The sequence below is a fragment of the Monodon monoceros genome, unplaced genomic scaffold (genome assembly GCF_005190385.1).
Source record: "Monodon monoceros isolate NGI ecotype Baffin Bay Population unplaced genomic scaffold, NGI_Narwhal_1 Super_Scaffold_12, whole genome shotgun sequence".
Lineage (NCBI taxonomy): Eukaryota > Metazoa > Chordata > Mammalia > Artiodactyla > Monodontidae > Monodon > Monodon monoceros.
In genome coordinates this window covers 113,671,851-113,687,699 of record NW_021703768.1, presented here as the reverse complement: position 1 = coordinate 113,687,699, position 15,849 = coordinate 113,671,851, and the positions used below count along the sequence as shown (strand labels likewise).

Here is a 15,849-nt window from a genome sequence, read left to right as displayed (position 1 = left end):
CCCCTTACTTGTCTTTGAGTTTTATGACCTTGATGAGAACATAAAGTCTATAACTTTATATATTTCTGCATATAATTTAGAATGCACTACATGAAAGTCTGTGTCAAATGGAGGCCTGGCTCCCCTTACTAAAGATCTCTCACTGCTCTTTATGATTATAATTGTTTAACAGAGTCTAGCTTTGAAAATAAAGAACAGAATTCTTCTCTTCCATCTCCCTTGGGGTGCCAAGAATCACTATGTAATATCCTTGCTATCTGCATTTACCTGGCTCTGAAAAGGACCCCATACCCCAAATCCAGTCTTTAGAATGGCAGTAATAATACCTCCTCTACAGGGCTGTTGTGAAAACTGCAGCTAATATAAGTGTAGGGGCTAATTTAGGTTTCTCTATGTTTCTCAGTTTAAGTTTCACTTAGTATTTCTCAACAGGGGCACAACTGACTTGTTCAGCAGGGCAGTTCTTATGGAACAGGTCTGTCTGGAGCATTGCAGGATATTAGCATCTCAATAAGACTCCTACCCAGTCATTGTGACAACCACAGATGCCCACACACACACTCTGCCCCAGGAGGAAGGTTCTACCCGCACTTGAAAATCACTGTATGTCTTGACACATAGAAGGCAGCTTATTAAAGAAAGCTGCTGCTCCTTGCACCATTAGAACTACAATAGAAACACTTTACAGGTTTGCTCTGCTGAAGGAATATATACCCAGGGCAGCTCAGACCCTCACCAGTGACCACAAGCAGAATCTCCCCAGCACAAGACAGGTCCCAGGACTCTTGCCACCTGGAACAGGGATGTCATAGCAAACCTGGACGACTGGTCACCAGTTTTGGGGCCTTAGCTCAGTCAGGGAGCAGCTCGCAGATACACACTGCCTGAGGAACCAAACCCAAGAGCATTTTCTCAGGCAAGAACCTTCAGATTCCTGGCCCCCGTGTGAGCTCATTTGTTCTGATTTATGGCTAAACTTGTGGTTAGGATTTCATTCAGCCATTTAACAAACATTTATCAGCACCTGCTGTGTGCCAGACCCTTGTCCCCAGGAACCCCTGAGTGGCCTGCAATTTGTTTTCCAGCTAAGCACTTTACATAGATGATTTCATTTCATCCTCACCACATTGATATTATCCCCAATTTGCAGATGGGGAAAATGAGGCTTAAAAAGTTAATTGGACAGCCTCTTCAATAAGTGGTGCTGGGAAAACTGGACAGCTACATGTAAAAGGATGAAATTAGAACATTCTCTAACACCACACACAAAAATAAACTCAAAATGGATTAAAGACTGAAATGTAAGGCCAGACACTATAAAACTCTTAGAGGAAAACATAGGCAGAACACTCTTTGACATAAATCGCAGTAACCTTTTTTGATACACCTCCTAGAGTAATGAAAATAAAAATAAACAAATTGGACCTAATTAAACTTAAAAGCTTCTGCACAGCAAAGGAAACCATCAACAAAACAAAAAGACAACCCACAGAATGGGAGGAAATATTTGCAAATGATGCAACCAACAAGGGATTAATCTCCAAAATATATAATACAAACAGCTCATGCAGCTCAATATCAAAAAAACAAACAACCCAATCAAAAAATGGGCAGAAGATCTAAATAGGCATTTCTCCAAAAAAGACACACAGATGGCCAAAAAGCACATGAAAAGATGCTCAACATCACTAATTATAAGAGAAATGCAAATCAAAACTACAATGAGGTATCACCTCACACAGGTCAGAATGGCCATCATCAAAAAGTCTACAAATAATAAATGCTGGAGAGAGTATGGAGAAAAAGGAACCCTCCTGTTGGTTGGTGGGAATGTAAACTGATACAGCCACTATGGAGAACAGTATGGAGTTTCCTTAAAAAACTTAAAATAGAACTACTATATGATCCAGCAATCCCAATCCAAAATATATCCAGAGAAAACCATAATTTGAAATGATATATGCACCCAAATGTTCACTGCAGTACTATTTACAATAGCCAAGACATGGAAGCAACCTAAAAGTCCATCAACAGAGGAACGGATAAAGAAGTGTGGTATATATATATATATACACACAATGGAATATTACTCAGCAATAAAAAAGAATGAAATAATGCCACTTGCAGCAACATGGATGGACCTAGAGATTATCATACTAAGTGAAGTAAGTCAGACAGAGAAAGACAAATACCATATAACACTTATATGTGGAATCTAATTTTTAAAAAAGATACAAATGAACTTATGTACAAAACAGAAGCAGACTTATAGATATCAAAAACAAACTTATGGTTTCCAAAGGGGAAATGTGGAGGGGAGGTATAAATCAGGAGCTTGGGGTGAACATACACTTACTACTATTTATAAGATAGATGACTGACGGGGACCTACAGTATAGCACAGGGAACTCTACCCTGTGATAACCTATATGAGAAAAGAACCTAAAACAGAATGAATATCTGTATATGTATAACTACATGAATCACTTGGCTATATACCTGAAACTAACACAACACTGTAAATCAACTATAGTCCAATAAAATTAAAATATTAAAAATTTTTTAAATGACAATAAAAGATTTTAAAAGCAAAACAAAAAGGTTAATTGACTTGCCGAGAGTCATATTTTACATACAGCCACTGCATAGAAAGGGCACTTTCGACCTCAGGTCTGTCTGACTCTAAGTCTTTGTGCCTCCCCACCACCTCCTTGTGAATGGGACAGCCCCTGCTTGTGGAGCTCAAACACTGGGAAGGAAGATAGGATAGCAAGCAGCATGGCGAGTGCATGACAGGAGGGCACACGGGATACTGTGGGAGCAGCAACGGGTACAGGGAGGCTGCCCCAGCCTGTGGGGGGCACAGAAGGCTTCCTGAAAGAGATGACACCTGAGCAGAGTCTTGAAGGGTGACTGGGATTGAAGTGAGGGGAGAGTCCAGGCAGATGGGCCAGCATGTTCCAAGAGGGAGGGTGGCACCTTCAATGTATTAGGATTAATTTAAAGACAAGGGCAGGAATGGCAAGGGATGAGGTTAGAGGCCTCTAAAGATGCCTAACTGGTTTCTCTTCCAGAGCAGATCCTGTTGCCCAGTGAGTAACCCAGATTGTTTCCTTTTAGCCAGGGACAAGTGGTGGCCTTCAGACCCTCAGATCATATCGGAAGGGCTGTATGCGATAGCTGTCGTGCTGAGCTTCTCTCGAATCGCGTACATCCTGCCAGCCAACGAGAGTTTTGGGCCCCTGCAGATCTCCCTGGGGAGAACTGTGAAAGATATCTTCAAGTTCATGGTCATTTTCATCATGGTATTTGTGGCCTTCATGATTGGGATGTTCAATCTGTACTCCTACTACCGAGGTGCAAAGTACAACCCAGCGTTTACAACGTGAGTACCCCTTTGCTCTCTCCTGAGGGGCTCTCCGGGCTTCCCAGGGATCCTTGGCAGCCTCTTGCAAGTGTCTCCTCACAGAGACTCAGGTTTCCTTGGCATTTCTAAAGCTTAAAGGCAACTTTATTCAAGGGCGGTTTCGAGTTCAGGTTCTGGAGCTGGAAAAGCAGAAGGGCTGGGTTTAATCCTCACTTTGCCACTTACATGCTGTGTGGCCATGAGCATGTTCCTTAACTTCTCTGAGTCTTAGTTTCCTCATCTTTAAAATGAGGCAACTAATAATACCTGCTTAATAGGAACAGTGTGAGGATTCAATGAGCTGATTTAGCTGCCACACAGTAAATTAAATAAATGGGAGGAATTATTACTATTATGATTGGCTTAGCTATGTTACCTAGAAAACAAAGCCCTGGGCAGGTCTTGCATGCCAATATTTCACTGGAGAGAGGGAGTTGTAATCCAAATGAAATAAGATCAAAGGAAAAAAGAAAATGGCGTGGGGGGGGGGGGGGCAGGGAAAGCACATAGAGGTTGCTGACCTGGCCACCGTCTACCAAGGCATACAACTTGGTCACCACAGACTTCTACAGTGAGACATATAGTACTACGTCTCAGAATAGCCCATCAGGATAGAATTAGATAATTTATCAGCCAGACCTTTTCCATCTGCTGTCTTTTGTCTTTCATTAATCAAATTCACTCCACAGAACATTAGTGTACCTACACGTCTAGGTCCGCCCCCGGGGAAGACATATCTGCACAGCATGGGAGGTAGGTCTGCCTGTGGGCACAGGTCAGCAGCTCTCCATGCCTGACTGCGCAAACCAGTGCTGTGCACAAGCACCGAGCAAGTCCTGCAGGACCACGTGCCTCAGAAGCAGCAGGGAAGGCCCAGGCGAGGGAGGCTAGACGCACGCGGTGTGACTGAGTGACAAGGCACTGTCAGGCCGACTGACTCTGGGGTCCTGAAGGAGCTGCCGCAGGCAGAGCAAGCAATGCCAAGGCCTCCCCCACGGGGTGGTGTCGGAGCTCGCTGAGCCTATGTCCACAAAGACCCAGAGCTCCTCCCCTCTGGGGGATGCCAGGGGGTCTCCTGGAGGGCCATCAGTAGCAGTGAGCAGTGGTCTAGTAGAAGGATCTGGCAAATCTGAGTTTACACTGGCATAGGCATTTCATAGCTAATGACCCTAAGCCAAGTCACTTGATTGATCTGAGCCTCCGTGTCCTTACCGGCAAGATGGAAATAAGACTTCCCACCCTTGTTCATAAATACCTTCACACATAAACGAAGGGATTCTGTAAAGTGCCTGAAGCTCAGAAGCGTTTCCAGTCCAGGTCCTGCCCCAGGCTCACCTGGTCCCAGAACTGCTCCCTGCCTTCATCAGGCTCCCGCCCAGAGTCTCGAGGGAAGGACAGTCAGGTCTCCAGCCACAAGCATGGCAGCTGGAACCCACAGGGCTAAGCACTTGCGGACACTGGTCCCCAAGAACCCCTGAGCGGCCTGGAATTTATTTTCCAGCCAGTGACAGTGGCGGAGCCGTACCGTGCAGGCTCCTTGAGCAGGTCCCACCTTGCAAGGGGCCTCCACTTGACCCTTCTTCCAGAGAAATCACCCTTCAAGGGACGGTCCATGACTCGAAGAACCCAGACCAAGTGCGATGGACCCTGTGCCCGTCAGCTCAGAATCGTGGACAGCACTGCCCTGCCCGAGTAGAATTGCCCAGAAGGGTGGGCCTCTGATGCTGCTGAAGCACAAAAGCTGTTACTCTCTGAGGCAAAGAAGTGGTCTGTGTTCACAGAGAACAGGTGCCTGGCCAGCGCTGAGAAATGCACCTGAGGGGTGCCTGGCTCTGTGTCTCAGCACACCACACACCCCTGGCTCAGACAGACTAGGTTTCAGTCTGAGCTCTCCTCTTACTGGCTGTGTGACCTTGGGCAAGTGTTTAACCCCCCTGGGCATTCATGTCCCCAGCTCTGAAGCGAGAATACCAAGATGGCCAGGTTCACAGGATTGTTGTAAGGATCCAAAAGGAAGAAATCAGATTGAATATAGTGCTTGGCATATAATGAGCCTTCAATGAATAATAGTGATCATAATGGAAATGATGAGTAATAAGGAGGAGGGGGCAGGATGAGCTGTAAGAAAGGACACCTGGGGACCGACCGGCTCTATAGGACCTTTCTGGACAGGGGCCTAGCCTACCAACTGTCCACCAGATCAGGCCAAGTGCGTTAGTGGATCAGTTGGACTACCTGATAGCACTCCAACACTCAGTGATTAACTGTTGAAGGAGTGAAATAAGCTTGAATCACCCCAAAGCAAATTCGCTCTGGATCTGCTAGAGGCAAAGCTAACTGTACACACTCAGTGTGGGATGCATCGTTTATTGACGTCAAGATGTCAGTCAATACACAAAGACTCTCACCTCTGTGGTAAGCCCCGACGTCCCTCCTGTGTCTCCAGTCTAGCACGATGTCTTGTACGTAGCATTGCTCACTAAATGCTTCGTAAACAGGAATGAGGCAATCAACAGGAGAAAGGAAGCCAGATTCGAGGCAGTAGGATAAGCAGTTGACTAGGAGTCTGACCACGAGGACCTCTGTCCCATTTCTCCTACCCTGGGTATTCTGTGCAATCCCCCTTTGCTCCCCCTACAAGGCGGCTGTACTGTCAGCCCACAGTCCCTCCGAAAGTTGGTAGCACGACACATGAAAAATGAAAAAGGTCATGACTTAAGAGCAGGGCTGTCCAGGCCACAGTTCTCAGCTGGACACAGCACAGCCAGTCTATAAAGGGAGTCTCTGGGCTCAGGAAAAGTCATGGGGAAAGGTAACAGCAGGAGGAAGGGCCAAAGCAATTGGCTTGTCCCATTGCTGGGAACTGAATGGAGCTTTCTAGACGTGAGAAACCCAACCAAAGAGGATTCAGGCTCTCCAGGATGGGCAAGGGAGAGAAAAAGGCGAAAGCAAGCACAGTAAAGAAAGGACAGGATATTCATCGCCTTGGCAACTCCTAAAATGGGATGTGAAGCTGTGAATAGGATTTGATTGAACAGGAAAACAGTCAACAGAGTGGTGAAGTGGAGAGGAAAGAATGGATTTTTGTAAATGTCATCTCTTACCTTTTGACTGCTCTCTGGAGGTATCGCCCCCCACCCCCAGCCCCCAGAGATCTTCTTTGATAAGCAAAAAGCCACATGACGATAAAGGATTCTCGTGCTTGAGGGGGACTCAGAGCTATTCTGAGTGCCAGCAATGTTGATGATGAAGTCCAATGACTCCCTTGGTGAATGCTTCATAACAGCCCACACCCGGGCCACCCTGCCCAGCTCAGGATCATCCCTTTGGCCCACCCCCAGGGCGCCCTCTGTCTGTGTGTGGAATTTAGAGCTTTAGGGTAAGATGGTCCTCTCATCTGCTTCTATAGAGTCAGAAGACTCAAGGCTACAGAAAGGAAATTTGGGCTGGAGCACACTGTGGGTACTCTTCCCCTATCTTTGCCCCCCTCAACCCCACCCCAGCCATGTTCAAGGACAGCTTGGGTCCCTAAGGGAGTCCACTTTGAAAGTCAGCTGTTAGGAACCAACAGACAGCTAGCTGTCTCACAAGAGCCCTGTTCACCTAGGGGTGTGGGCCCAGGCCAGCTCACAAAAGCCAGTCCCACCCGAATCCCACTGAGTTATAGTCCTGTCCCAGATGGAAGGGGGAGAGACAACCTGGGACAAAAGGAAAAAGAAGAAGAAAGGTTTCTCCACCAGCAACAGACCCACAACCCTCAGCCAAGCCCTGCCCTAACCACCAGTGTGTTCCAGTTCCAGAATCACCATACCTCCCTCCCCACCCCCAAATTCCCATCCCGTCCACCTGGCAGACCTCAGTGAGGGGAGGTAGAGGAAAACAGACAGATCGAACTAATTCTGCCCAAGGTATGAATAAACACACAGTATGAACAGTCTTCATTGAGACCAGTGTTTCGCAGACCACACCAGAATCATCCAGGGAGATGGCTAAACCTGAGTCTTCCCGGACCCCACCCCTCAGAGAGCCTAGTTACCTCCTTTCCAGGTAGGCCTAGAAGTCAGCACAAACAATCCACTGGGGGATTCTGATATAGGTGGCCTTAGGACCACACAGTGAGAAATGCTGATCTGATTCTACCTCATCATTACTCAGATGGGGAGACAGACCACGCTCAGCTCTGCGCACTGAAAAACAAAAAGAGCTCGTTAACCTCAGTGAGTGTGTTATTGATAGGATTTCAAGCTCTGTGCAGTCAGAATACGTAGCCAGATTCCAGCGGAGAGCATGGTCTGCAGTCAAATCCTAGGAGCAGTTAGGAGGCAACTTTCCAGCCTCCTCTCCCTTCAGAACCAAAGGTCTGGTTATGTTTCACAGCTGCTTCAGTGTCGGGGGCTGGCGTGAAGGGAGGAGCAGGAAAAGGGGCACGTGTGCACACGGGTTATTGGGTGGTGAGCTGGGCCTGCCTGCGCGTGACAGATGGGCACCAGCTGGCAGCTCACTGTCTCTAAGTCACTTCTGTTAGAAACTGCAAATGACCAGAGGTGAGGAGGAGAAGGTGTGCAGACCAGTTTTATGCTCCCAGAGTATAAAATCGAAGTGTCCTGAGACGGGGGTAAGGAAGTGGAGGTGAAATCGCCTGAAAATGCATTTTCTTTCAAAGAGTCTTAAAGTTCTCAATTCCAACTGTTAGAAATTTTGTTCTTATTGGGAACATACCTTTGATTTTTATCATGGAAGTCAGTAGACAAATAGGATTTGCTTTTTGCAGTTTTGTGTCGCAGCCACCTTTGCTGGAATGCACATGTCCCATAGGCAAAGGCTTTCTGCTTAGAGATCATATGGAAACCTTGGGGTCCAGCACTCTAGTTTCAGTGTTGGAAAAACAGAGACAAAAATCCTTGGCTCACTAATGAAATACAGCTGGGTGAGAATGTGTAGGAAAAGGGTGGCCTTCCCTATACTCGGACTGGTGACCATAACAGGACAGGTACACAAAGAAGAATGGGAGGGGCTGGGGGCAATGAGGGGACCCAGAGCAGGGAAGTGAAGGGCTCTCTAACATAACCCAGGATGGGCTCCTGGTCTTCTCTTTGGGTGAACTTGGCCTCTCCCACTTAATTTTGACTGGAGATTAAATGTAGGCCCTGGGCTTCCCTGGTGGCTCAGTGGTTAAGAATCCGCCTGCCAATGCAGGGTACACAGGTTCAAGCCCTGGTCCAGGAAGATCCCACATGCCGTGGAGCAACTAAGCCCGTGCACCACAACTACTGGGCCTGCGCTCTAGAGCCTGCAAGCCACAACTACTGAGCCCGCATGCTACAACTACTGAAGCCCGTGCACCTAGAGCCCGTGCTCCGCAACAAGAGAAGCCACCACAATGAGAAGCCTGTGCGCTGCAATGCTCATCACAACTAGAGAAAGCCGGCATGCAGCAACGAAGACCCTACCCAGCCAAAAAAAAAAAAAAAAAAATGTAGGCCCTGACCCTCAAAAGATGATCCCAGCCAATCTTTTCTAAAGGCTGTTGTGGAGTCAGCTTCATAGCATAGCCGGGTGGAGACATTGCTAATCAAAAAATACCTCTCTTAAGGTTATTCCGTTCCCCAGGGATCATTTTAATGGAAGGAACTTCAGCAGTGCTAGGCAAAATTAGAAGCTTCTATTTTCCATGACAGTCATGGAAAATTTCCATACCCTACAGAGAGACTCATATGCACACCAGGGGCAGAAGGCACTGACTCAGCTCCACCCACCTCAGTGGGGCTGCAGGAAAGCCAGTTCCTCCTTCCAGTGAACCTGGAGATGGGCACTGGGGCTGAGGCAGTGGCTCCTTGAGACTCTGCCCACACATACACCACCCCAGGACCACCGCACCACCCTGCTGTCGAACAACTCATGACAGACACGTGATCTGCCCTCTCGTTTAATCCACACAACGGAATGACATAGATACTACTACCCAGAACCTGAAGCTCCGTGAGATATTGGACTTGCCCAAGACCACAGAGCCAAAAGAGGATTTGAACCCAGACCCGCATGGCTCCAAGCCTGTCGTCCACCTTTTCACCTGAAATTCCCCCACTCCCATACCAGGGCCTATGCTCTAAGGTAGAAGCTGAGTGCCTTTAAAAGTTGGGTCACTTTCCTGTGACACTAAATTCTAAAGAATAGCATTACTAAATTCAGATGTTGACTATCAATGAGAACCTGATGATTCTACGTCTCACCTCTCAATAATCAGCCTGTGATTGTCCCCTGGGTAAAGCAGGTTTCTCTTCCAAAGTGTGCTCATCCATTTGACATTATGAAGCAGCTACTCCATGCCAAGCTCTGTTTTGGCCCTGGGGTCATAGAGATTAATAAGACAATCTTCCCATCCCTGAGGAATGCACAGACAAGTAGGGAATTCCAAAAAAAAAGGGGGGGGTGCATCAGTTATTTTACACCGTGTGATCATCATCAAAGGGTACTTGGGCAGCACGGTGAGGAGGAAGCACAGAACTCTGCCTGGCAGGGTCAGGGAAGGCTTCATGGAGGGGGTGACCCTAAACGGAGGGTCTCGGAGGAGGGCACTCCAGCCTGTTTAAGGTAAAGGAGCAGGACATTTTTAAGTGAAGGAGAAAGCAACTGCCTCATTGCCCAGATATGGATTTGTTCAGATGTTTCAATGCCTCATAATATGTGAAAATTTTCTTAACAACAACAAAAGCCGCTTCCAGTGGCAGGGTCTGGGGAAGGGACAACAAACACCATGTCTGGCCACAAAGGTGGCAAGAAGAAGCCCCTAAAGCAGCCCAAGAAACAGACCAAGAAGATGGATGAGATAAGATACTCATGCAGAAACAGAAAGAGGAGCAGAAGAAACTCTAGGAGCTAAAAGCAAAGGCTGAGGGGAAAGCCCCATGGCCAAGGTGCAAGTAAGAAATCTGCCCAAAAGTAAGCTCTTCCTGGGCTTCCCTGGTGGCGCAGTGGTTGAGAATCCGCCTGCCGATGCAGAGGACACGGGTTCGTGCCCCGGTCCGGGAGGATCCCACATGCCGCAGAGCGGCTGGGCCCGTGAGCCATGGCCGCTGAGCCTGCGCGTCCGGAGCCTATGCTCTGCAATGGGAGAGGCCGCAACAGTGAGAGGCCCGCGTACAGCAAAAAAAAAAAGCATGGTCGGATCTGCCCTCAGCAAGAGCACTGTGGCAACGGTGCGAAGGATGGGTTGGAAGGGATGGGAGAGGATGCGAGGGGATGCCCGAGCTTGGTGCTGGGGGTTTTATGATGAGCAGAAGCAGTCGGGATTCCTCCCCTCATGGAACTTGCAGACTGGTTGGGAAGACAGATATTAATCAAATAGTCACAGGAATGAGGGCTCGTTTACAACTGAGCAAATGTTGTGAAGGAAATGCAGCCCCAAAGGGAGCTGATAGATCCACGAAGAGGCTGTGGACAGGGGATGGAGAAGGAGGCTGAGGTTAGAGTGGATGAACCACGGTGACTGCCTGCACGTGGCAGGGGCTGGTGAGGGGGGGAGAAGGAGGACGTTCTCCAGGTTTTGACATCGGTAAGGCTCTAAAAGGATGTGGGGAGGGAATCAAGGAGAGCATGATGGGGAAGAGGGCAAGGTCCCGGTGATTCAGGAAAGATATAGGGGCTTTGACCTTCCCCAGGACCCATACCCAGCAGAGCTGAAGTCAAACACTCAGATCTACCTCCCAAAAGCATGGCTGAAGTGGTCCATATCCTAAAGGACTGCAGGAGCAGTGGGGCCTTAAAGAGGGCCCATCCTCAGCACCAAGGGACAAGCAGAGACTTGCTGAAGGGGTGAATGGGGCCCTTAAGCTAAAAATGCCATGTTGTGTTTTACAAACAGAAGAGCCTGAGACTTCCCTGGCCCAAGGAAGGGAGAAAAGGGAGATGGTCAGGTGAGCCATACAGGCCCAGAAATATCCAGAAGGGAGTGATGAGCCAGAGGGGCCTTCTGACAGCAAAGGGACACAGCCCCAACAAGGATTCACCTGCAGAGGAGGTCCCACTAGGGCAGCCAAGGCTGGATTATACTGTCTGCCCTCATAAAACTCATTATAACCAATGGCCAGTGAAGAGAAATCAGCACAGCATCATGGGACCGTGGCCTCTGCCACGTGCTTTGTGCTGAGCATGCTGAACGCGTGTGCAGGTGCGAATGTGGAATGCAGTCAGCCTCCTGGGCTTTAACGAGGAGAGATTTTCCCAGGATCCTGGGCCCGTGTTGAAATATGGGCATCCCTGATACAGAAGCATTATCATCATACTTTATCATATTTGAAAGTTATAATCTCACCTTTCATCTTATGAATTCAAGTTAGGCATAAGGGTTTGGGGGGAAGGAGAGAACTCTTTACGCCCATTTTCATGTGGAGAAACTAGCACAGAGAGGTCTAAGACTTGATGAAGGAGATGGCAGTGGTCAGTGCTGTGGCCCAGGTCAGGCTCATACAGGCTGGGCATCTGGAAATGACCTTTATGTGTCAAAAAGATAGTTTGGGTCTAATGTAAATTCTTATCTTCACATAATTCTCCAATAAGTGATAAAAATATAGATCTTTCCCTGAGCTACTTTAGAATGATTGTACCTATTACAGCAGACATTCTACTATCATATAATGTTTATTTATACCCTCTCCTCATGTTTATTCATGACATGAATTTTAAAAGCCTGGTACCTTTGTGCTTCCGGAACAGGCTGAAAGCCCACAAAGTTTTGAGGAAAAAGACCTGATGGTCCATAGAAAATGTGCCCTTTTGGATGAGGCCTTCACAGCATATTTGCAGGCACTCCCCTCTATCTTATCCTTAAGGGACTCAAGTCCTCTATCTTATTCTAAGACTGAGTGTAGCATCTTCAACGGGGAAATTCTGACCTTTTATTCACTAAAATTCAATTCTAAGATGGGAATAAGGTTTAAACTGTCATTCTTCAAAGTGACAGGGACAGGAAACTGGACTGTCCAGGGTTCGCTCTAGAATATTAGCAGAAAAACACCTGTTAAGTGGGTCTGAGGCAAGCTAAGACCACATCACCCCGTGCCTCAGTTTCCCAGCTTCAACCATTCATTGACAAAAGATGTTTCCTGAGCCCCCACTGTGAGCCACACATTGTTCTGGGCACTGATGGCAGAGCCGTGAGCCAGTCGTGACCTTGTGGGGGTCACAATGCTCTGTGAATGGGAAAAGAGGCAAAATAATAACAATGATGACGATGATAAACAAATAGACAAATAAGAACATCTTAGGTTAAGTGCTGACAGCTAGGAAGGAAATAAAAGTGTCATGCAAAAGAATAATTAGAAACGGACCTCCTTCAGACATGGTCGGAGAAGGGTGACCTGACCATGTGACACTTAAGTTTAAAGTCAGGGGCACAGCACCCCGAGTGAGGGGCGAGCCAGAGTGAGGTCAGGGGAGCCTTGGCTGGGTGACTAGCTTTGACTGTTAGCCTATGGAAAGCTGCTAAAGGAGAGAGGCAGGATCTGATTCATATTTTTAAAGGATTATTCTGAGAATTGATTGTAGGGTATAAGAGTCTTTCAGGCACTGTGCCAGGCAGTGTTTTATGCACCCCTCACAAACATTCTGTTAACTTACTTACGACAACCCTGTGAAGTAGAGATTATTGTTTTCCCATTCTGCAGCTAGAAAAAAAGAGGCACAGCGAGACAAAGTTATTTAGCAAAAAGCTCACAGTTAAACCTAGAACCTGTACTCTGCTTTACAACAGCCTCACCTCAACACTGGGATCAGGAACAGGGGATCAGAATATGCAACGGGGACTCATTCATTCAAAGAACAATGAATTTATTTAGCACCTTCAGTGTGCCAGGTTCTGCACTAGGTCTGGGGTTTCAAGGGGGAAGAAAACATAGCTCTGCCCTCAAGGAGCAACCGGGCTATCAGGGGCAGAGTTGGACCCTCAGTATGAATAAATCCGGGCTTTGTGCATCCCAGTTCCTTGGCCCTGATTCTGGGGCCAGGCTCTTCTACTTCTGGACCATCTAAATCACACCTCATTTAGGGCCCAGGATAAACCAAGAGGTGATTCAGAGGACCATGGTGGGGGTGAGGTCCAGACTTCCTCAGGCATTGGACACTCTTGCCCTGACTGCCCTCAAGGCTGGTCCAACTGCTCTCAGTCTCCAGGTCTGGGCATTAGAGAAGCACAGCCCTGGTGCAGAGGTCTTTCTAGATTCCAAACACCTTCTAGCAGTCCCCACTGGGATGGCAAGTGAGCATTGCTTCTGCTTCAGCAGAACTCTAGCTCAAGGCCAGCTATTGTCTTTGAACTTGAGAAAACAGCCTTTCAGGAACTGATTCCTCCTGCTTAATTTGAGGCTGCTACTTGCAGATTTGGGTAGGTAACCCTGAACTGAACTGTTTGGGGTCGGGGGCAGAGTTCCATGACACTGAGGGGAGGGCCTCATGGCATCCCGAAGCAGCAGCAATTTCCATAACAATTGCCCCAAACCCTCGCCTTGTTAATCCGTTTGTTCTCTGAGGCCCATACACAACTGCCTCTTCAGACAACCCGTTATTAAAGTGCTGTTATCCAGGCGAGACAGACCTGGTAGAGAACGGATTACTTCGCTCCTGCCTTCTGCATGATAAGTCAGCCCCAACCTTCCCCCCCACACACACCCCCCACCGGGTAAGAGGAGGGTGAATCACGGTCTATTCAACATCACTCTCAGGCACTTTTCCCCTTTGACTTCATTAGGAGCAGTTCTTATGCTAGGGTGGCCTATTGATGAACCCTCAGCCCCTTCCACTGCAAGCCAGAAGTCAAACCATCAAAGACAGCACAGGCTGGAGAAATCAGAAAGAGGATTTGCATGAAATCAAGGGTTGGTGATGATCCTTGCAGATAGGAAGGAAAACGGGCCTTGTTCAGAAAAGTCAGTATGCAGCTGAATTGTTAACTCCATTCAGCCCTGTGTGGAGGCACCTGAAGGTTGATGGGGTTGTATGTGTTCCTGGGTAGGGCAAGGCGACCAGAGCATCCTTGCCCACAGCCTTATAGCACTGGCTCACACCAGTGGGCTTGCTTTGGACTGGGACCTCCACAGAGATAAACAAGTTCTGTGCCCCCTGCATCCTGCTCTGTATGGTGCCTGGCACATAGCTGGAATTCAGTGAATGTTTGGCAAATAAACACATGAATAAAAATAATAGGTACCATTTATTGGACTCTTACTATACACTTTAAATGGGTTGCTCCATTTAATCTTCACAGCAACTTAATAATAAAGTACTATTATCCCTTTCATAGATAAGCAAACTGAGGCTCAAGCAGGTTTTGTAACATGCCCAAGCTCACACAGCCGGTACATGATGGGGCTGGGATTTGAACCAGGTATGCACCTTTGCTTTCTTACTCCTCCGGCTATCTCTGTGAAGATTCCTGTGACTGACACAATTGGAGGAACCTGTGGCAAACTTGGTAGAGAGCCAGAGTGGGTGGGAGGAGGATATGGAACGAGCAGCCACCATCCCTACCAGTAAAGAACCTCAAATTTAGCCTAGAGACCAGCTATCTGACAATGGGGACTTTTTGTGAGACAAGTGGCTTCATGGTGAATATCATCTACGTCAACTGCAAGATACTTTCTTCTTGAAAGACAGTCCCAGACCTCTTCAGTGACTGGTCTTCTGCACAATGCCCTGTATCCCATAGCTCCTGAAAATTATGGGCGATGGCTGGTACATGACTCAGAGAGCATCATTACTTCACAAGACATTGGGGCTCGCTCCAGTGCCCAAGCTCTTGGGATGAGGAATGTACTACTCACTCCTCTCCAAGGCCAGCCTTCTCTCTAAGCATATATTATCAGAGGTTTCCAAGGTCAACGTAACACAACGCAGTGAGGACACGTTTCACTTATTTCCCACTACATATTAAACCAGAAGACACCACTAACCTGACCTATCAAGTTACTTGTGGAGCTCTTGTCACCACAAAAAGCATCAAGTTTTCCTGAAAGATTTTGTCCTCCTTTTACTTTTCAACAAGGATGTCTATCATTTCATATTGATTTATAAGAGCTCTTTATGTAAGAAAGACATCATCCATTGTCATATGTGTTGCAAATACAAATCCTTTCCTCAGTCTTTTGCCTTATATGTTTGCTTAATATGTTTTCAATATCTACAAGTAAAGTTTTACATGAGCATATCTTTCAAACTTTCCCTCTGTAGTTTTGAAACGTCTCCCAGGCCAAGATTATATAACTACTAATATTTTATTCTGGCTTTGACTATGTAGTTTTTAAACATTAAATGCTTTAATTCCATTTAGAATTTATTTAGTTAGATGGTTTGAGCTATGGATAAAATAGTGTATTGCTTACCACTTAGCCCAGCTAACTGGACATAAACTCAGCCCATAATGTCCCCTCTGAGAAACAACAACAGCAAAAATA

The 15,849-nt window shown here is 47.2% G+C and overlaps 1 protein-coding gene across 3 annotated transcripts in view; it reads left to right on the top strand.

Annotated features, from left to right (window-relative positions):
- TRPC7 (transient receptor potential cation channel subfamily C member 7) overlaps nt 1-15,849 on the top strand; it is a 141,982-nt gene that overhangs the window by 107,898 nt on the left and 18,235 nt on the right. For all 3 annotated transcript variants that reach the window (XM_029219012.1, XM_029219011.1, XM_029219010.1), the window contains one exon: nt 3,121-3,385. In XM_029219012.1, the coding sequence (XP_029074845.1) occupies nt 3,121-3,385 (265 nt within the window). The remainder of the gene's footprint in view (nt 1-3,120; nt 3,386-15,849) is intronic.